A 22,795-nucleotide genomic window follows, 5' to 3' on the forward strand; every position below is an offset into this window, starting at 1 on the left:
AGAAAGAAGTAGTAAGATGATTGAAACAGAAGAGCAAAAAATCACTCTCTTTCTGCAGATAATATGATCATTCATGCAGAAAATCCAAGGGAATGTGCGGAAAAACTGTTAGAACAAATAAGAGAGTTTAGTAAATTTTGTTGACACAAGATATTCATTCAGAACTTTAATAGTATTCCTTTATACTCATATACATATTTATAAAATCTCAAAGGATTGAAAGACTTTTTATTAAAAAACTCGGTTCTCCCCAAGTTAATTTAATAACTACTTGTAATTCCAATCTAAACACTAACAGAGTTTTCTTTTTTGCATAAGTTGAAATATATGTAAGACTAGAGATGTGTGAGGCTAGTGGTTATGAGTGTGGGCTTTGGAGCCAAACTGGCTAGTTGAAAATTCTGGCTACACCATGCACTGACTACAGGTAAGTTACTTGGCCTCTCTGTGCCTCAGGTTCCTCATTTGTAAAATAGGGATAAGAACAGGGTTGTTGTCGAGATTAATAGAGATAACAGATGTACATTTAGCACAGTGCCTGGCACACATCTAGCGCTCAGCACTTTTTAGCTATCATTAGAACTGCTTTTTGTTTCCCCTTAGACAGCTGCACATGGTAATTTCCTATTTCTTTTTTGAGTGGGGTTCATTCACATTTAACTTTTTTGCTTTCTCTCCTTCTGTAACCAGCATATAATGATATACAGGTGTGCACATGACAGACAAATGTAAGGAAATCTTGAGAGTTCTCAGGGAATGTGTTCCAGATAGCTCACTCAAGCCCTTTGTATTGTAAGACAATCTGCGTGATTTAATTTAAACTCAAGTAGCGTGTGTTGCTGTACAGGAAGCGTGGATTTCAATATGAATCCCAGCTTGACGAAGTCTTGGCTGTGTGCTGAGGTTCAGGGACTTCTCTCCAAGCCTCAGTTTCCTCGTTTGTAAAAAGTGCTTTAATAACTCTGCCCACCATGAAGGCCAGCGAGAAGATCCCCAAAGATACTGTGCTGGTTCACACAGCAGATTCTCTGTGAACTTCCAAGGAGTCTCCACACTCCCTCCTTCCTTCCAGCCCCAGCTTCTTCCCCCAGTGAGAGTCCAAGGAGTGTAAAGTCTCCCAGGTGGACCTTGGCACTGCCCCTCTGGAAAGCTGGACAGGGATTCATGGGTGGGATGTCAGGGAGAAGTCCCTACCTTTTGTGAGGGGATTTTAGAGCTGTTGACAAGGAAAACACGTTTTAATAACAATGACTCACAATTAAATAGAGCTTCAGAGTTCTAGAAGCGCTTTTGCTGTTTCCTCATTGCTTCTTGCAACAAACCAGTGGAGTAGGCATTACCATCCCATTTTGCCAAAGTGAAACTGAGGCACAGGGAAGTGCAGTGAGGGGGTAACATAAGACAGGGAGTTGAGCGGAGCTCAGGAATTGAACTCAGAGCTTTTGGTGTCTCAGTGCTCCTGTATGCAAGGCCTGAGTGAATCATCTTGTGCTAAAGTCTCTGCCGCATGTGTGTTGGTTCATTTGATCTTTCGTCCAACAGACACTTTGAGTGAAGGTTGTGGGCTGACTTGGCAGTTGTCAGAAATAAAACATGTTGGAATGCTGTTGAGGAAGGTACAATGGCCAGGGCCCCAGGAAGGCCCAACTGCTGCTCTAGGCAACAGACACCCACCTCAACCAAGTTCCCGAAGGAAATGCATACACACATGCCCACAGAGTGAGTGCCTCAGGAAAGCAGAGTTCTGCTCTGTTATTAGATGGACTTGACCCCCGGGGCTCTGTCCCCCTCCCCAAAAACCTCACCATCCCAGTGCAGGAAGCCCCAGCTTCCGGCTGCTGGTACCTGCATCTCTTGGTCTAACAGTTTTCTCTGGTTGCCGGAGCCCCATTCTGCCGGCCAGGCTGCACTGCCTGGGAATTAATGCCCTCTGAGAGCAGCCTTCAACCAAGACGGTGAAGAGTTGGTGGGTAAAGACTCTACCTCCTTGCCCCTCACATGGGATAATTCTGAGGCAGTGTCTAGGTTGTATTCCTGAATCCCCCAGTGGAGTGAAGCTCCAGTTGCCAGCAGTGGTAATTTGCCTGATAATGTGCCTTTTGCTGACTTCAATCCTGGGATCACTTCGCTGCCCCGTACCTGTGTGTCCTGGGATCACTCTCCAGTAAACTACTTGCACTAGGTCCCTTGTCTCAGGATTGACTTTTGGAGGACCCCAGGCAAAAGAGGTAAGCTAAGCTCTTTCCTGGGGACCTCCTTTCTCCACACCCCAGTCCAGCTTAACATATCCCACTACGTCTAAGCCTGAGCTAGATTGTAAGCACAGTGGCCACTGGAAAGGAAGAGAGGAGAGGTGGAGATACTGCTGGGAGTCACCCACATGTGCTAAATTGTGACTCCTCTTACTGGCAAATGTGGCCCATCTGTGCCTTAGGACCTGAACAATTCAGAGGCTACTTCTTCCTGAGTGAGTGTGTGCGTGCGTGTGTGTGTGTGTGTGTGTGTGTGTGTGTGCAGATAGGAAGTCCCTTGAAAGCTCTACATCCCCTGGAAGTGGGCATGAAACATCCATCCTGTATTAGTCATTGGAGGCACCAAGATGAGTGAGCCATCATCTCTGCCCTGGAGATACTCACAGGACAAGTGTGTTATTATGGTTCAGTGAAATCTACACTTATGGTCCCGTGTGCAGACAGTTATTGGAGCTGCAAACTGGAGCGCTGAGTTGGAGTCTTGGAGAGTCTTCACCAAAGAGTTACTTGAATTGGGTCTTAATGAATGAGTTGGAATTTGTTAGGGATTTCGTGGTAGAAGGAAAAGGGAACAAAGTTAAGTATACCCAGACCCTTAAACGTCCCACCTGAATGTGACTTGCACCACTTATGCTTATGTTCCTTTCGCTAAAGTAAGTCACAAGGTTGTACCTAAGTTCAAGTCGATGGGGAAGTATAATTCTACCATGTGTCCATAAGGAAATTACTCAAACTAGCCAATCCTAAATCTGTTTATGCTGCTTTGCCTGTTCCTTTTCACGGAAACCACAATAAATGCTCTTGCCTACAATTATTCCCACCCACCCACCCCCGCCTCCTGACTGACCGTGGTGCTTCTGCATGTGGCCTCCGTGGCGTTGTGGCATGCCTCTTCTCTTGGGAACTGTGTGTAACAAACTATCTTTTCAATGGTAATTGTCTCCTGATCCTTTTGCCTTACCGTACCTGAATAACAACAAAACATATTAAGGCACATTCATATTCTGATATCTCAGCTATTTGTGATATCAGAAACTAAGAACCAGAAGATGCATAGCAGATGCTCTGGGTCCCCAAACTGGATTGCTGCAGGCAGGGCATGGAGCAGCTCTGAGACTCCCCTCTTCACAGATTCCACATGGGGTCAAGAGGAAGAGAAGTCCCACTCCCATCCTGAGAACAACAAATGAGGCTAGGGTGTTTCTTTGGGGGAACTGAGTCATCAACTTCCTACCTGATCAACCCCCAACAAAAAAATGGCAAGCCCAAGTGCTGGGGTCTGCATGGCTTCCCTGATGGGCTCCACGGCCAGACTTCCCTGAGAACTCTTTGGTGCTGGCCTCTTCTCAGGGAAGGGAGTGGACAGAGGTGACCGGCAGGGTCAGTGTTTGCTGCTGCTGGCAGACCCCAGGAGAGCCAGATGGCTTCCTGAAGTTGATCCACTGCACATGGGTCTCCATCCTCTGGTGGATGTTGTTCTATAGCTCTGGCCAGAGTTAGTGAGACCAAGACTGTGGAAATATGCTCCAGGTGAGATTTCCAGACTTAGATAATGCTGATTAGTCCTATTATTTACACTGTGATGTTGAGGATTCCTCCCTGGGCCTCATACTTCTCATCTGTAAAATGGCCACAGCAGTCTTATTTCCTGATCCAGAGGATTGCTGTGAAGATTGACCTCAACCCACAGCAGAGGGATCTACAAAAGACAAAATGAAATTAAACAAAGAAGAAAGCAAAAAACCTTCAGCTGGCACTATAGTGGATAGTGAAATATTGATAGCTTTCCTTTTGATATTGAGAATGAGACAAGGCTGCCTTCTATTATTACTTCTTTCCAACATATACTGGCAACACTAGCCAGTGCAACAGGGCAAGAAAAATAAACAAAATGTTTAAGGATTGGAAAGGAAAAACTAAAACTTTCATTTTTACAGATGAAATAGAATATAGTATCTTTATTTTAAACAATCTACAGATAAATTATTAGAATAAATGAGTTTGGCAGTATCACTGGATCAAAGGGCATTATACAAAATCCACTTTTTTACACATTCTAGATATATATTGCCAAGTAACAAATCATTCCAAAACTTCATGGTTTAAAATAACAATAACCATTTATTATCTCTCCTGGTTTCTGTGCATTTTGGATTCAGGAAGGGCTCAGCTGGATATTTCAAGGTTTTTCATGTGGTTACAGTCAGGCAGTAGATGGAGCTGGAACAGCAGGGGACTGGCTAGTCATTTTCCACTCTTTTTTAAGTCTCTGCATATGGATTCTCTGTGAGGGTTATTTCAGACTTCTTCAAAGCACAGCAGCCCAGGACTTCTTACATAGTGGCTTAGGGTTCCAAAGACAAATGTCCCAAGAGAGGGAGCCAGGCAAAAGATATTTCAACTTTCATCACCTAGACTCAGAAGCCACACAGCACACATTCTGCCACATTCTGTTTGTTAAAAACCATTCACTGAGACCAACCCTTTTTAAGGTGAATGCTATTAGACTCCACCCCTTGGGAGAATGTCAAATAATTTATTGACTTGTTTTAAAACCACCATAGTGTACTGGTAACAAACAGAAAAAAAAAATACACATATAAAGAAACCATTGATAATAGCATCAAAAACATAAAATATCCAAGAGTAAATCTAATAAAAGATGTGCAAGTTCTCTACATAGGAAATTACAACATGTTGCTGAAAGAACTTAAAAAAAAAAAAAACAACTACCTAAATAAATGAAGGGACATACTATGTTTATGGATAGGAAGCCTTAACATTGAAAATGTTAATTTTACCCAAATTGATTTAAAGATTCAATGTGATAGCAACTAAAATCTCAGCAGAAGTGTGTGTGTGTGTGTGTGTGTGTGTGTGTGTGTTTAAACGGACAATCTGATTTTAAAATTTCTATGGAAGTACAAATGTCAAGAATAGTCAAGACAATCTTAAAGATACAGTCAGTAGCCTCATTTGAGAGGACATTAAGACTTATCATAATGCAATAGAAATTTAGTCAGTGAGATAAGGCACCAGGAGAGAAAAATAGGCTAATGGAACACACTAGAAAATTCAGAAACTGTCCCATGTACATACGGACTACTTGATTTATGACAAAGTTAACACTGCAGCAAAGTGGGGGGAAAGGTGATCTTCTCAATAAATACTGCTGGATCAGTTGGATGTGCAGATGGAAAAAGGGAGACGGGCCAGAAGGAAATTCCTTCTAATGAGATACGGCACTGAATTCTAGAAACAATGACTGCTGAAATTCAGTTAGAAGTTCTTTCCTTTCTGAGCTGTAATTTCCTTCTGTTGTTCCCAAACTTTTAGCAAAAGCCTGTTTCCCACACCTATCTTACATTAGGGGATCTTTATGGTCACAAATTGTGGTCTTAGCTTGAAGCCAGGACCAGCAAAGCCCAAGGAGCAGTTAGGAGCTAAGTTCCAAGCTGGCAACTGGCTCACTCCCTTTTGTCCAAATAGCATCCCGTGTCCTGCTGCCACCCACGAACCCCATCCTGACCCACTTCTGCCTCCTGGCCTCCTGGCCCTTCCGAGCCAGGCATCCCCAGTGTGCCAGAACCAGGAAACAGAGGGCAGTGTGGTGGCCCAGTCAGTGGGAGGTAAGGGAGTAGAGACTTAGTTCTTAGAAAAGAAGGGGAAGAGCTGCAGGCCAGCTGCTAGCAGGTGTTGTGAGGAGCTCGGGGGCTTCTTTTGTGGGAGAGGGACCCGGTGTCAGTCACCTCTCTGTCCCACCGTGGGAGGCACCCATTTCCGTTCTTCTCTTGCTCCAGGAGACCGTGGTGGTGGTGGTGGTGGTGGTGGTGGTGGTGGTGGTGGTTGTGGTGTGTGTGTGTGTGTCAGATTCTGGACCCTTCCCCAGAACTTCACTTTCTAGGCCATTTCAATGGTCCTTCCTCTCCTTATCACTAAAGAGGGCAGGATCCTTTTGCCTTCTCTGGTGACTTCCGTCCTGGATCCTCTGCGGGCAGCGAAGCCCACTCCATTACCGATGCCACAAGTCCTTGCCTCGGTTTCTTCATATATAAAGTGAGAGTTTAAGCAGCAATCCCCCAGGGCCATTCTCACAGTGACTCAGATCAGTGGAACACGGATGGAGGAAATCCGAGGATCAGCCTCAGGGTCAGGGCCGCGGCCCCCGGGTAAGGCAGCACTCATATCCGAGTGTTCCTTCCCCTCTGCCAGACGCCGCGTGGGGTTCAGCAACGCCCTAAATATCTAGGAGGTCGAGGGTGTCCCACTTCTGGGGAGGGGTGTCTTACCGGCTTCTCCCTCCCCTCACCCTTGGTGGTGGAAGGCGGGACGGGAAAGGGACAGGAACGCAACCCTCTTGGACCCCCAGGGGGGCGGAGAGACAGGCGGACCGCGGGAGGGACCTCGCCCCCTGGGCCCGGGCCCTGGGCCCTCCGCGGCGCCCGAGGCCGGAACAATAGCGCGCGCGGGCGGGCTGGCGGCCGGGGGCGGGGCGCTCCGCCGGGCACCGCCCCCGGCCCGCCCCCCGCGCTCGCACACCCGCTCGCACACTGGCTCCCACCCGCCGCCCGCCCAGGCACTGCCCGCGGGAGCCGCCGCCGCCGCCGCCGCGCCCGCCATGGACGTCCGCCTGTACCCCTCGGCGCCCGCGGTAGGCGCGCGGCCCGGGGCCGAGCCGGCCGGCTTGGCGCCCCTGGACTATTACCACTGCGGCAAGGTAGGCGGGGGCGGGGTGGGGGCCCGGGCGAGCGGGGCCTGCCCGCGCCTTCGGACCCCGCGCCGCGCCAGAGCGTCCCGGGCTGGAGCGCGGGCAGTAGTCACCCGGCGGCTCGGGACGCGGGCGCTCTCGGGGACACACGCGGGGAGATGATGGCAGTGCCGACGCGCGGGGACACGCACCCATCAGTCCCGCCGACGGGCACGACACTCACGCCGATGCCCTGGCAGTGACACTCACGCCCAGGAGTTGTTGGGATCACGGGCAGAAGTCACCCCGACAGTCATTCACACGATGTCTCGGTGACACACACTCACCCATGTCCCCCTGACAGCAGCGCATTCATTCCTAAGCCGACACACAGTGACCCACTGTCACACATAGACAGCCATGCACCTACTTACACTACCGTCCCACACAAGTCTCCAGTCATTTATACACAACCACACTCAGTCACACCCATCTGCACTGTCACACCGCCACATACGAGTCACCCATTCCCACACTACGATGCCACACACCCCGTTCTATGCTCCTCTCTGCTGTCACACGCAGTCACAACTGGGGACAGGCACACAAAGAATTCACTCCGACAGTCACTCGCATTCCCAGTGACACACAGTTGCACACTGTCACACACAGCCACCCCATGGACGGCGAACCTCAAACATACTAATCTCCCTGACCGTCACAGAGTCACTAGTGGTCACACCCCGGGGCAGCCGCAGCCCCCACACCAACCCTCCCCCACCTCGGTCGTCCACACTCGCGTCGGGGTTTTAACTTCTTGGCGCCGCTGCGCACTAATTGGTCCATTTACTAATCGGCCTTCACTGCCTGGTGGGGCCTTGGATTCTGAGTTGGCAGTGGCCCATCGAGGTCTGTCCCCCCCCCCCCCCACGAACGGCGAGCGGGCGCCCCTCCAGGCTGCGGCTGCGGTGGAGGACACTCCCCTCTTTCTCGAGATCGCCGCCCCCACCCTCAGCCAGGTCCCCGCCGCGCTGTGCCCGGCGCGATGCGAGCTCAGCGCCTGGAAGCCCGGGCGGGCGGCGTCCGACCCCGCTCCCCGCGCGGAGCCCAGCCCGGGACCCTGAGGTGCAGCGGCGCAGTCCGCGTCCCTTCCCTAGCCCTGGTGGAAACTTTCAAACTTAGTTAGGAAGCAGGACGGTCCTTGAGTCCGCGGGTCGGTGCGTCGGTCCCTGGCCGGCCGGAGCCGAGCGCGGCTTTTCGTCACTCGGAGCCCGGATTGAACGGTGCGCGCGGGTTTCCCCGTGGCCGTGGCGCAGACGTGCGGGCTTGGTGGCGCTGCGTGGTGAGTGCGCGTCGGGTGGCTGGATCCGCGGCCCTCCCGGGATCTCAACCGCACCCTCCAGGTTTTAAACTAAGCCTCTTGCTGCGGGGATGCTGTGGGGAGGGGCGTCCCTGCGCGGAACCAGGGGCCGCCCGCCCATGTTGGGCCTCGCTGAGTACGTCCTCAGGCCTTGGGGAGTGGCTTCTGGAGTCTGGGGGCAAAGCCTTCCTCAGTTCGTCCGGGGCATGGGGTGGGGTCCGGGGTCACAGGGCCTGGGGCGGCGTGGAGCTGGGATGGGCGGCAAGTGAGGTCTCCAGGAGGATGGAGAGATTATCTTTTGTCCTGTGACCAGCAAAGTTAGAAGCCGAAGAGGGGGATGGTGTCTTCAAGAGAAGGCCAGGTCTTGGGCTGCTTCCATCAGATGGAGAGAAAATTGATTAGAAGTAGCAAGTGGAGTCTTCAGGAAGAAGATGGTTGGGTGTAGGGGCAGCTGGTCTGTCTGCTGCCCTTGGCTTTGTTATTTTTTAAAACAAGAAGTTGGCAAGGCTCTAGCCTCTGGTTTGGGGGCATGGGTGACACTGGGGATTTGTGCCTCAAAGCCTGGTTGGGTAGGTGCTGCTAGCTTGGAGTGTTCCTTTTGTGGGTGGTGTTTCTGTAAACTGGAGTGGTGGTCTCATAAGGGGGCCTTTGGGTGGGGGCACCCAGCTGAAGCCCCTACTTTATTCTGATACGCTATAAAGCTCTGACTCAGCACCAAGAACCAGTGTGAAGTGCTGGTGGGAGGACACCTATCAGGGAACGAGAAGCTGATGATTCTAGTTTCTGTCTGTGATCTGGAATCCCTGGCCCAGAGCAGAGGGTGTGTCCAGGAAGAGGAGGAGGGTGGCAGCTGAGCCACTAGAAGAGGTGAAAGCCCCAAGATCTCACCTTGCACTTGGATGTGAGACCTGCTTCTCAATCCTTCAGCCTCATGGCAGGGTGAGTCAGGGAAGTCACTTGGCTCAGTCAGGGGTAGGTCAGAAGCTTGTTGGTAGCAGATCAGAAGTGGGCATTTACCTTCAGCGCTGGCGATTGGGAGGTGGGTCATATTGTGCCAGGAAGGTGATGTTGAGGGATGAGGAGGGAAATGGCCTGGCTCGATACTTACAGCTGGTCACTATCAGAACTGGAGGGGAAACAGGCCCAAGGTACAGCCATGACCACACTTGGGGTCTGTAGACTGAGCTGCAGAGCCAGGACACAGCCTGCACTCTGGGGGCTTGGTGCCTGGAGTCCAGACAAGAGACTTGCTCCCACAGGGACCCAGACCTGAGAAATACAAGGGCAAGCATTTGCCAAGTGATGTTGGACAACCGTGGGGCAGTTGACCTGGAAGGGCCCTTGGCGACCGTTCCCTTGGTGACTGTCCCCTTAGCAATCCTCTAACACAGAGATTCCAGCCTTTTTAAACCAAAGTCATGAGCAGTGGCTGCTCTTTTGGTATCTTTTGTTTGAAAAAAATACACAATGGCAAAAAGCTGCTGTGGTTTCCTTTTTGCTTTGAAATAGATGCTTATTTTAGTAATCACAATAATATTAGCATGCATTTGAAAAATAGCTTACAAGTTATGAAGCAGGCACATGACTTAGTTCGTGTAGTAACAATGCCTGGTGAGCATAGGGGTTTGTGGCCCTGTAGCCCCCAGGGCCCGTGGCCCCCTGCTGGGAACCATTGATCCCCCCTTCCTTCACACCAGGGGAAACTGAGTCATGGAGTGATATACTCGTAGATTCCAGAGCAGGTGAAGAGCACAGCTGAGGCCTAAACACAAGCTCACTGACTCCCAGCTTGACACTCGTCTGGCCTCCCCACAAGTCTTGTGGTTTAGGGGTTGGAAGTCATGACATCCTTCCTGGGGTAACTATACAGTCCTTTCCTTCGAGTTTTGGCAAGGTGCTTTGTCAGGCTGAGGTCATTGCCTAGGCTCCCCACTCAACTGTGGCAGACTGGTGGAAGCTGGCCATTGGAATTGGGCAAATCTGGGTCCAGTTGTGGCTTTGTGACCTAGGGCAAATGATTTTTAGCACTTTTTTTTTTTTTTACTGAGATCTGATTTACATACAATGAAATGCGAATTTTAAGTGTACAGTTCCATGAGTTTTGACAAATAAGAACACCCATGTAACCACTATCCCAATCCAGATAAAGAACTCTCTATCCCCAGAAAGTTCTCTCATGCTCCTTTCCAGTCAACACTCCCTACCCCTAGAGGAAACTACTTATCTGATTTCTACTGTCAATGCTTTATTTAAGTTCAATTTAAGTGTATTAAGTCAATTTAAGTTCTAGAACATCGTGTGAAGCATATACAGTTTTGCATCTGGACTCATTTTGCTCAATGAAGTGTCCTTAAGATTTAACCATGTTGTACATATCCATAGTTTGTTCTAGTATATTGCTTAGTAACATTATATTGTATGAATATAGCACAATTGGTTTATCTATTCACCTACCAGTGGACATTTGGGTTTGTTTCCAGGTTGGGACTATTATAAATAAAGCTGCTGTGAACATTTGTATACAAGTCTTTCTGTGGGTGGGGCAATTATTTAATATGTCTGAGTTTCAGTGTTCTCTTGAGGATGACACTGACCACCTCTGAGGTTCCAGAGAGTTAAGTGAGGTGACATAGGCTAGGACAGATCTTGGCACATACCAGCTACTAATTAGACAGCAATGGTATTAGCCATCTGGGACCTATTCCAGTAATAGGCTTAGCAACTCTGTGTTCCAAGTATCCTTCATCCCTTCCAAATATCCTTCAAGGCCAACCTGGGTACCACTTTTTCTATGCAGGGCTCCATGGCCAGCAACCTTCTCTCTTCCTCCAGGTTCCCCCCAGGCATGAGTGCTTCATGGGTTTTGGCATGTTCTGCCATCCATCGTTCAATCAACAAATAAAAGAGGACAGTCACCTTCTTGTGCTAGGCACTGTGCTAGGCAACTGATGCTATAGCAGTGAAGCAAAGTGACTCTGGAGCTTACATATCAGCAAGGGAAGTCATAAATAGATGGGTGATACATATATCATACATATATGGTATATATATGAGATATATATCATATATATGTGGTATATATATCATACATATTATGATACCATATATGTATCATATACATATGATACCATATATATATGGTATTTTGATTGATGCCAGTACTACAGAGAAAATTGAAGCTGGGAAGAAGGTTGTTGTGTCAAGTCCAGGGGCTGGTTTGCAGTTTAAGTAGGGAGGTTGGGGAAGGCCTTGTGGCCTAGACCAGTAGTTCTCAATTTCATATATACATTAGGAATCATCTGGCAAGATTTGAAAAACAGATTCCTGGGTACCCCTTCCCGTACCCGAGATTCTGATTCAGCTGGTTTGCACTGGGGTCTGAGGCTTTGCATGTCTGATGAGCTCCCAGTCGTGCCGCTGCTGCTCCAGAGACCACACATTGTGTAGCAGTGGTTTGGTTGTTTGTATACAGGTTTTTGTGGGCTCCCACCAGGCAGGAACCATGCCCAGCACCTGGCATCGTGCCTGACCTATAATTACTCAGGAAATTGTTCTGATGGGTGACTGATTCAACCCTCCACCCACACAGCTCTGGGCACAGCCTCTTGCCCCTGGATGGGATCTAGACAAGCTTGGTTCGTGAATGATTGGAGGCTCCTTGTGACAAAAATCCATGAAGTGGGAGTTGCTGTTCCCACCTCCCCCAGATTTGGGATATGAGAGGCCCGCTCAGCATCTCTGGTAGGTGAGGTCCCCACAGCATCTTTCTGCTGGGGCCCAGGTGGCTGTTGGTGAGTTCTGGGGAGGGAGCCCTGGGCCAGGTGAACCTGGAGCTGGTCCTGGGGGGAGCTCAGGAAGAATGCTGTGTCTCTGTTAGGAAGCTCTTTTTCACTTTCTATCTAAAGGTGTTCCCTATAGCTCTCTTCAAGGACCACACTTCTCTACCTTATCAGGAGTGGCAGCTGAGGCCTGGCACAACCACCCCCAGCCTGCTGGATGACATTGAGCATGACAGTGCCCTTCTCTGGGCCTCTGTTTCCCTCTGTGCAAACAGAAAGGAAATTAGTGACCATTAGGCTTGTGAGATGGGGAGCTGTGGTGTGGAAATTCAATGAAATAAAGGCTGGGTGTGTCCTTTCTAACTGTAGAGGATGGTGCACCGGCAAGGATGAGGATGATGCTTTTTGAGGATATGGGCCCTTGTATGCTGCAGAGGGTAGGAGCCTCCATGTCTACCTTTGTATTTCCAGAGCTGGACTGGCACGTAATTGCTCAGTAAATATTTGCTGAATGAATGAATTCAGGGCTGGCCTGTTGTTCCCTGTGGCTTGAGGAATTTAACATCTATTTGGCTTTTATAATCTGAAGATTTTGTGGTGAGCACATTGTGTCCAGGGCAGGGCAGGGGCCAAGAGTCTTTTGGCGGACCTGACGTTCCTAGAAGAGCTTCTCTGAGTAGGCCCAAGGGACAGAGCCCAGCATGGAAAGCAGCCAGTAAGCTGGAAAGAGCCTCACCCTCTTGCCAAGGATGACCCTGCAGCGTGGCTGCCAGTCCTGGAATGACTCTGTAGGGCATTTATTTTGCTTCCCTGATTTCCCAGAGCTGGTCTCAGTTATGAACGCAGTGTAAATTTTGGAGCCCAGCAGACTTGAGTTTGACCGTTACCTTACCAGCCTCAGTGGCCACAAGTTATTTCACCTCCCCGTGCCTCAGCCTCCTCTTCTGGAAAATGGGCACATCAACACCTCTCCCCGTGGAGTTGTCATGAGGGTTGGAAATCCTGCATGTAAGGCACTCAGCCCAGCAGGAAATGCTTTCGTTTCTATTCACAAAGAGTAGCACAAGTGAAAGTTAAAAATGCAAGAGGAGTCTAGTTTCAGCTCGAGCTGCTGGGGAAACGGTCTTCATCAGACATTTCTATGCCTTGGTCTCTGGATCTGGTTTTTCTGGGCCTCTGATTTAAGAGGTCTCTGCTCAGCATTTTGGAATGACAGGGAGCTGTTCACTTCCTCTGCGACTTTCTGTTTCCTTCTTGAATCTGTGGGATGGAAGAGGAGTTTGGGAGGCAGGGAAGACTGATTCTCACAATGCAGCTGCACCAGTCACCCGCATGGGCTGGTGACCTTGTGCACGTCATTTAACCGCTCCAAGTCTCAGTTTTCTCACTGGTACAAGAAGACAGTAATGCCGTAGTTCCCTTTAATCTAGAGCAGTGTTTCCCAGCCTCAGCAATGCTGGCATTTTGGGCCTGATAATTCCGTGTTGTGGGGGTTGTTCCACACATTATAGGATGTGTACGGCTTCCCTGGCCTCTACCAGCCAGATGCCCCCTCTCTAGTCAGGACAATCAAAAATGTTTCCAGACTTGGCCAGGTGTTTCTGGTGGGGCGGGAGCAAAATCATCCCTGTTTGAGAACTACTGATCTAGAAAGTGGGGTGCAGGTAAACTAGAAGATGGTGGTGATGAGAGTGGCAGAGTACTGGGGCTCATGTTTTCTGTCCCTTATTTTAGTCCTATGTCTCCCTGTCAGTAAATCCTGTATCCACGTGGTTGAGAGTCATCATGTTGACATGAGCCAAAAACCTATGTAGTGATTTTTCAGCATGGTTTGGGAGCAGCAATAAAAACATATGGTAAGTAATTATTAACTTAATGAGTCGTGGTAAATTGTAATTTTATATCTTAGTGAAAACATGTTGTATAACATGGGCTAATACATTTTGATCAATTATCCTGATGCTTAAGCTTTCTACTGTGCAGTTGCGATTTCTGGTGCCTGCTAGAATGAGAAACAAGGCTGTGGTTTCTCAGTATGTAATGACCTGTTTACCGCTGGGTTTCTCAAATGTTCAGCAGGTTTAACTGAGTGCCTACTGTGTGCTAGGGGTTTCAACCCTGTCCTGAAGGCTCAGTGATGCAATAGGAAACTTGTCTTTCCTAGATGAAAGGCTGTGTGGATCCTTAATATATTGGCTCGAAATGCAGAGTCATCATTAAATATATAATCGTCTGGGGAAGTGACAGTGCCAGAGGTGTGGGAAGGCTTCACATGGTAGAGTCTTACAGGAAACCCGCGCGGGCTGCTTAGGGGGGCATGCAGAGTGGTGGGAAGGCGTCCTAGGCAGAGGGAGCAGCCATCGCAAGGTGGCTTGGAGATGGTTTGAGGGTACTCTCAGCCTAATTCGGGGAGACCTGACTGCATGGGAGCAGGACACCGGCAAAGATCATTATATAGTGTCACATTTCAGCAGGTTGGGTTTTAAGTAGAAAGGTGCCTTGGAGCCACAATTATGGTCCAGAGTATGGAATGTTTCAGGTTGCTGGATTCAGACCATTGTCGGCAACTGTCTCTTGGTCTTCTGCTGTGGGAAAGTTTTTTTGTTTTTTTTTTTTTGTTTTATATAAAGTTTAATGTTATAAATGCCTACAAAATATTCTTCACTTGTATAGAACTGGGGTTTATCATAAGTAGGTATCTAATTTCCTTCTTTACTGAAGCATAGTTGATTTACAATATTGTGTTAGTTTCAGGTGTATAGCAAAGTGACTTAGTTATATATATATTTTTCATATTCTTTTCCATTATAGGTTATTATAAGATACTGAATACAGCTCGCTGTGCTATACAGTAAATCCTTGTTGTTTATTTATTTTTTTATGTAGTCGTGTGTATCTGTGAATCCCAAGTTCCTAATTTATTCTCCTGCTTTCTCCTTTGGTAACCATAAGTTTGTTTTCTACTCTGTGAGTCTGTTTCTGTTTTGTAAATAAATTAATTTGTATTATTTTTTAGATTGCATGTAAAAGTGATATATTATATAACTTTTTTTTTTGTCTGACTTATTTCACTTAGTATATATTCTCTAGGTCCATCTGTGTTGCTGCAAATGGCAACATTTCATTCTTTTTTGTGGCTGAGTAATATTCCATTAGATATATATATCTCCCACATCTTCTTTATTCATTCATCTGTTGATTGATATTTAGGTTACTTCTGTGTCTTGGCTATTGTAAATAATGCTGCTATGAACATTGGGGTGCATTTATCTTTTCAAATTAGAGTTTTTGTCTTTTCCAGATATATGCCCAGTAGTAGGATTGCTGGATCATATGGTAGTTCTATTTTTAGTTTTTGAAATTTTTAAAAAAAATTTTTGGGGAGGAGAGGTAGTTAGGTTTATTTTTAGTTTTTTGAGAAACCTCTGTACTGTTTTCCATAGTGGCTGTACCAGTTTACATTCTGCTGTGGGAAAGTTTAATGACATGTGTTTGATTTCCCCCGGACTGGCCAGGAATGCTCTGCTTCTCAAACTTCAGTGCCACAGAATCACCTGGAGGGTGGTTAAAACATAGATTGCTAGCAGCATCCCTCAGAAGTTCTGATTCAGTAGGTCTGGGGAGGGGCTGAAAATGTGCACAGCCAGCAAGCTGATAATGCTGTGCTGCTGGTCTAGGAGGCACACTCAGAGAACAAGGCTCTAGACTAGGATACAGGAGGATTTTCCCACCTTGATCTAGGACACTAGGGATGTACTGCTGGCCTAGGGCATGTAGCCCTACCTTGGCCATGGTCACCTGTCCCAGAGACTCCTGCCTTCTTTAGGACCCCCTATGGATCATGGGGAGTGTCTCCTTTACCTTGGAGAGAATCTTACCCTGGACTCCTTGGAAACAGACTCTGAGAAGGAGAATTGCCTGTAGATGGTGTATTTGGGGGAACATTCTCAGGAAGTGCACCGCTAAGGGAGTAGGGGAGGCATGATTTGGCAGAGGGAGGTGCTGGCCTGGGATATAGTTAATGATGGAAGCATCCCTCAGAGAGCCGGGCTCCAGTTTGTCCCAAACTGAGGCGAGGGGGCTGCCTTTTCCTTTGATTCTTGCATCATCTGGTCATTGGCTTCAGGCAGTTCCCACAGGGAGTTCTGTGGGGCAGGGAGCGGTTCCGAGTGGCTGACACAGCTGTCAGCCCAGCAGGTAGGGAATGAAAGGGTAGAAAGGTGAGTACTGCAGTGTCATTTCAGGAAGCTGCATCTTGGGGAGAGAACTCACCGTCCTCCTGGTTCCCAAGAAATCAAGGGGCAGCATGTTGATGATTTTTAGAGACTTTGAGTCACTTGCTGGATTCTTCTTTAGTTCACAATGTGAGCGAGAGCTGGGGGATAACTGCTTCTTAGGTCCGAGTGAGAAAAATGACAATTAATGGAATTTCTGAGGCCCAAGGAGATTCTCTTACACATTCCTGGGTAGGATTCCAGAGTTCTTGTGCTCAGATGTCACACATTTCCTTGTGTGGCAGGGAGGACTCTAGATTGACTTCTGAGGCCATGCCCAAGGGAGTCCCCTCTGGGCAGGGGACCATGGCTTTCTCTTTGGACTGGAGTCCTGTCACATTCTTCAGGAGCCTCTGCCTTGCCCCGGTCTCAGTGCAGGTCAGCATCCGTGGCTGTCCCTTCACCATTCTTTGATCTTCTCTGAGCAACCAGGAAGCTCAGAGGCCAATGAGTGGGTCACTTGTAGACATAGGATATCGTGGGACAGCTTTTGCTCACTTAACTCACTCTCAATTTCACTTCACTCTTCTGTCATTTCCTTCTGTATTTTCAGTCTTTCTGTTCTTTCTCTTTTTTTAAAAAAAAATTGTTTTTGTTCTCTGTAAAAAAAAAAAAAAACCCACAGAAATAGAGTAGAATATAAAGGAGAAAAGTAAGCCCCCTCACTCTCTTTCCTTTTCGCCACTGCCCTCTCAGCCCTACTCCCCAGGACTAACCACTGAGGGGAGTGTGCTGGGTGTATCTCCAGGCATAACCGTTCTTCAGGTCAACACTTCTAATACGTTTGTTGTTTCTGTTTCTTTAATCCCTTTTTCATTTCCCAGAATTCTGTATTATTTCTTGATTGCTCTTATGTCATAGTAGCCTGTTCTTTTTTTTTTTTTAATGGATATGTGAATATGTTGAATCTTTTTGAAGATGATAATTCAGTTTTTTTAAAAAGTTCTCTTTTGTTTGCTGCATTAACTCTGTTTTCTTGTTGGTTAGCTCTTCTGTTCACTTTTTGGCTTCCCTTTTATGTTGATATTTTCTACAAATGCCTGGTGACTCTTGGCTGACTTTTATTTCTGAACAGGGCTCTAGATCGATCTCTTCTGTAGTTGTGAGTTTCCTCAGCACCCGTGAAAGCCATGAGCATGTGGGCAGGCAGTGTGAATGTTGATTTTAGGTGCAGTCTGCGGGTGGACACCTGAAGCTGGAGACTTCTGCTAGAGCGTGGCACAAGCTCCCTGGAGGTTGGGGACATCTGTTTCTCTCACAGGCCAGCAGTTACCCATGGGCCCTGGTGCACTGTGTATTCTTGTATCATGCCCATCCGTAAGTGGGGAATCCCTGAGGCAGAGTTCTCATTTAATTAGAGAGTTTGTCTCCCTGGCTTTAGCTTCGAGGCAAAACCCACAGGCAGCTTCTCTGAGGGCCATAGGCTAACACAAAGGTCACGTCATCTCCTCTGCCCAGGGCTCCCGGCTCCTGCTGCCTGGGTTTTGGGATTTTCTGGGGCTGTCAGGAAAATAGCTCTTCCAAAGGTCTTGTGTTGATGTGCTGGTGCCTCAGCTTAGATGGGTTTCATTGTCAGTCTGTCTCTCTGATTTCTTACTTTCCAGCACCCTCTCAATGGGTTTTCTTGTTTCCTTATGGGCTTCTTTGGACTTACTCCATTTTCATCTGTCTGTCTCTCTGAATTATGAGTCTGTATGTGTGTATATGAATTATGAATTATGTGTGTATCTATCTTTTTCTGTCATTCTAGGGGGGTTAGAATCAGGGAGAGGTTAAAGTATGTGTTCTCGCCACCATCGTGAACAAAAAGTCCCCTCTCACTGATTTTTATTTCTAAATTTTGTGCCATTTTATGGAGAAAAGTAGGGTAGAAATAAGCACAAATTATTCCCTGAGCATTTACTGCATGTCAGGCTCACTCATATCATCTCGTTAAGTCTTCTTAAGGACGATGCTGGGCACATGTGTGCCCATTGTGTAGGTGAGGAGACTGAGACCCAAATGGGTCGAGTTACAAAAGGCAGCAGAGAAGCTGATTGGCAGAGCTGGGGTTTGGACTATGCCCTCCCACTCCTCTCTCCTGCAGCCTCCGCGGTGCCAGCGGGAGCTCCCGCCCTCTGCAGGGATGCAAGAGTGGGTCAGCTCACCCCTTGGTTTTACTGTTGATGCACTGTCTGTTCTGGGGGCCAGGAGGTTCCCAGCTGGGCCTCCTGCCTCGGTTTGCAACTTCAAACATCATGTGGTAATAGAATGCCTGCACATTACAGCTAATTAAAACGTGCTTATCTCGAAGTTGGGCCTAATTTGCCGGAATGATTTAAAAACCTGTTGGAAACTAATCCAACTCAGCATATAACCCAGGGTCAATCTCATGCATAAATTTTATTGTTCCACTGTGCTGTGTTTTGGCTTAAACTGAACTTGATAATGTGGAAGAAGGGCCCTGGGCCTTTTGTTGCTCATTTATTCTGCAGATATTTAATGAGTGCCTATTGGGTGCTACCTACATTATTTAAGAAGGCCCCTTTACTCCATCCCACCCTACGTGCTTTCTCTGTCCTATACAGCCGCCTGAGCTGTAAGTTAATTTTTATGCAAAACCAGACAGTGGATTCAAATGTGACTTTTGAGTTCTACGGAAGTACCTAGGTTCATATCCTGGCACTTATAAGCTGTGTGACTTTGGACCTGTTACTTAACCTCTCTGAGCTTCACTTATCACACAAAACCGCATTTGTGCTCAGGTTTGTGGTGCGGCCTCTGGGCGATTAAGTAAGTCATCCCCTCCCTTATTACTGTGCCAGGAGTGTTCAGGTCATCTGGACCCTCCAAAGGACAAGAGCATAGGCACCATCCCGGCTTTTTCTGTCTTTTTTTTTTTTTTTTATAAATGAGAGGTGTAAGGTGCTTTCGTGTTCAGAATAAGTGTAATGGTGTTTCTGGTTGGGATGGCCTCTTCTCTCCCCTGAATCAGTTTTCTTCTTTCTCACTGACGCTCCCACTGGGACTCTTTAAGGTTTACTTAAACATTCAGACTCGCCAGACTCACATAGGTGACCCTTGGTACCCGTCTTCTTGAGGGACTTGGGACAGGAGCCATTGCTGCCAGCAGGGCACATGATCCAGTCCTCGTCCCCGGGGGTGGTTCCAGCCGCAGTCGCTGCGGTAGCCCACGGAGGCGGCCAGCAGCGCTGCTCCTTGTCAGTCCTCTTGCCCAGCTTTCCGTTCAGGTACAAGGGAGTGAGACCCACAAATGGTGAGTTTGGAAGCCACCCCCACTTGGAAGCCTTTGTCCCAAAGGACCCATGTCTCTTGTAGCAGTTCTGTAGTCTTCACTTCAAGGGTCCCTGAAAGGGGCATGTCAGTTACAAGAGTCACTGTACTCAGGAAGACCTCAAGTATGGCTTCTTTATCAGCTATTTATAATTTATTTATAGTTCCTTCTAGTGTGGATGCACCTTACCCATCAGGGGTCATTTTTACCATAAGCAGAGTTACCTAGTAACATAGTCCTACCTTCATCAGGTTTCCAGGGGAGTTATGCTAGACAGTTAACAAAGGTGAAATGCTCTTGCAAGAAGGAAAAGGGTTTGGTTAACCCTTTATCCATATTTGCCATCCGATTTTTTCCTGAGGGGTGGTGCTTTTTGGCAGCCCTTTTGCAGGGATGGATGAAGCCTTGTTTTGTAATATATCCTGTGCTTGTGCACGTTTTCTGATTGATCTGTGTAAGACACACACACAAACTCTGGCCAAGAGATAGGCTTTGGAGTCATACTGGCCTGGGATCAAGTCCTGGCTTTGAGTTAATTCATTTACTCATCCATTTGTTCAGCCATGCAAAGAACATTCACTGCCTGTTGTACACAAGGCTTGGAGGGAGATGCCAGACATGAACAGGGGATTAAGATCTGGTCCTTGCCCTTGAGAAGCCACAGTCTAATATATTAGGGAGACAGGCAAAAATAAACAATTCCAAATGGATGTGAGACTACCAGACCAGGCTGAGGGTAGTCAGGGAAGGCTTCTCAGAGGAGAGGACACCTGGTCTGTGCTTGAAGGTGAATTGGCCAGGTGAAGAAGATAGGGAAGATCATTCCAGGTAGATGGAACAGCATGTGCAAAAGCATAGAAGGGGCCCAGAGTGTCAAGAGATAAGGCTGGAGAAGGGAGTAGGGGCATTTGGAAAGCTGCTTGTTATCTCTGGGCGTCAGTTTCATCATCTACAAAATGGAATTAATGGTGATTACCTGTTGCTAGAATTAAATGAGATAGTAATGTGTTTAAGCATCTGGGATACTTAATTTTAATTCCTTTTCCAAATCTAAGAATGCCTAAGAGCCAAACTTTGACTTTAATTTTTAATTAAAAAATGAGATAAAGAGAAAAAAAAACGCTAAAACCTGAAGGGCCTGGCCACCCACCTGTGCAATGCAAGCCTCTCCTCTGGTGGCTCTTCTGTTGTCTTCCCTGTCTTTCGGATGCAGCACTGAATGTTTGCACTCTGTCTTGGATTATGTCTTACAGTGCCAGTGAAGGCATAATTGTGTTTTCCTAACGGTTCCACATTAACAATAAGCCACAGCCCCATTATAGCATCTCTAGGACATTTTTCCCTCTGCCGACAGCCTTGGGCCTGTCTGATGCTCTGTCAGTGTGTCCTGTCTCTTGCTGCTGTGTCTTGCTTTTCTGAATGGTGGCTGCCTCCCACATACTAGCTGAGGACGCTTAGCTTTGGGGGATGTTCACCATCCAGGGACCACAAGTCACACATCAGGATGCTCTGAGGAACCATCCCAGCCACGATCGAGCTCTTTCTGATGTGTAAATTGTATCCTGTCACTTCTCTGGGCAGAATCGCTCATGGGTCTCTGTTGTGGCCTGGTGAACCCTTCCCAACCAAAATCAGACCTCTGCTTAAAACCTTTCCCCAGTGTGTAGGTAACAACAGTTGCTTTTTCTGGCCCACATATCCTAGTGCGATCTTGCCCCTGCCTGCTTTTCTAGCCTCACTCCCAGCTGCTCTGTCTGAGGCCTCAGGCTCCGTGCTGGGTATGCAGTGGGGAGCAAAGCCAGCCTCCATTGACTCCACTTTAGCCACCCCAGCCTGCTTGCTTTCTCCCAGACACCATCCTCCCCCATGTTGCTTGAGGGCCTTTGCATATGCTGTTCCATTTGGAATGTTCTTGGCTTCATTCTGCACTGGCTCCTGCTCATCCTGCAGGTCTCAGCTTTATACTCAACCTTGTCCCAGACTCCGTTCCCCCGAATCTGTGCGGTTACCTTGTTATTCTCTTTCGCAGCCTCTGGTGTATTTTTCCCCCTTGCATAATACATCTATGAGATTATTTGTCTGTTCCATCTTGAGGACAGTAAGCTTTCCTACTTTTGGAGCCATGTTTGTTTTCTTCATCAGTGAGTTCCCAGCACCTTAGCGTGGTGTCCACTGTGTAGTAGGTGCTCAATAAAAAGTTGCTGAAAAAACAGACTCACAGACATAGAATACAAACTTGTGGTTGCCAGAGGGGAGGGGACAGACTGGGAGTTCGAGATTTGTAGATACTGACAGATATGTATAGAACAGATAAACAAGTTTATACTTTATAGCACAGGGAAGTATATTCAAGATCTTGTAGTAGCTCACAGTGAAAAAGAATATGAAAACGAATATATGTATATTAATATATGACTGAAAAATTGTGCTGTACACCAGAAGTTGACACAACATTGTAAAATGACTATAAATCAATACAAATAAATAAATAAAAATTTGCTGAAAGAATGAATGAATCAGTGTGGCATTTATAATTTCCAGAGATGGCCACCGGAACGTACCCCACACTGTTTTTCGAAGAACAATTTGCTCACTGTCTCTGGGCCTCCTTTGTCTTCTTTGTACATTGTTGCCGGGAGAATTAAACAAAAATGTGAGAGACACAGTGTCTGGGCCTTGTAAATGTTAATAAATGTGGATTCCCATTGTAACGACATGCCACCCTCACCTCCAGCCAGGCCCAAGGAAGAAAGTTGAAATGGGAGGCAAGAGGGCTCATGTTCGAAACCCTTAGGGTTTTTAATCACTGCTTGACTCTCTGAGGATGGCGTTGGCAGACCTCACTCCCCTGTTTTGTCCACTTCCCGACTCCCTGCGGGTGGTGGTGACCTTGCCCTTTTCGGGAGGGAGGCGTCACTCCCAGTTGCTTGGGTTGGGGTAACTGGGGCACAGTCGGCCTGACCTTCGGAGATAAGGGAATCTCTCTAGTCTGTGGGAACACTTCTGTTGGGCAAGCAGGGCTTTTTGGTGACTTCTTTCACAAAGTTATCACCCCTTTCTTCTTATTAAACTGTAAATTATGAAGACTTTGTTCCCTGCCAAAAAGCTTAAGAAATGGGGGAAATTACCTGCTACTATTCTTCCACACAGACTCAAGAGTGTGTTTATT

General features: G+C 47.5%; 1 protein-coding gene across 2 annotated transcripts in view; it reads left to right on the plus strand.

Moving 5' to 3' along the window:
• Positions 1–6,608: 6,608 nt before the first annotated feature.
• The window catches only part of TOX2 (TOX high mobility group box family member 2), a 120,926-nt gene continuing 104,739 nt past the window's right edge, over positions 6,609–22,795 (plus strand). Inside the window, exon 1 of one of the 2 annotated variants that reach the window (XM_032461206.1) lies at positions 6,609–6,969. In XM_032461206.1, coding sequence (XP_032317097.1) covers positions 6,871–6,969 — 99 coding nt within the window. In that variant the 5' untranslated portion in view covers positions 6,609–6,870. Of the gene's footprint in view, positions 6,970–7,995; positions 8,282–22,795 lie in introns of those variants that run through there. The other variant, XM_032461207.1, reaches the window with a different exon arrangement.

This window comes from Camelus ferus, chromosome 19 (assembly GCF_009834535.1).
Source record: "Camelus ferus isolate YT-003-E chromosome 19, BCGSAC_Cfer_1.0, whole genome shotgun sequence".
Lineage (NCBI taxonomy): Eukaryota > Metazoa > Chordata > Mammalia > Artiodactyla > Camelidae > Camelus > Camelus ferus.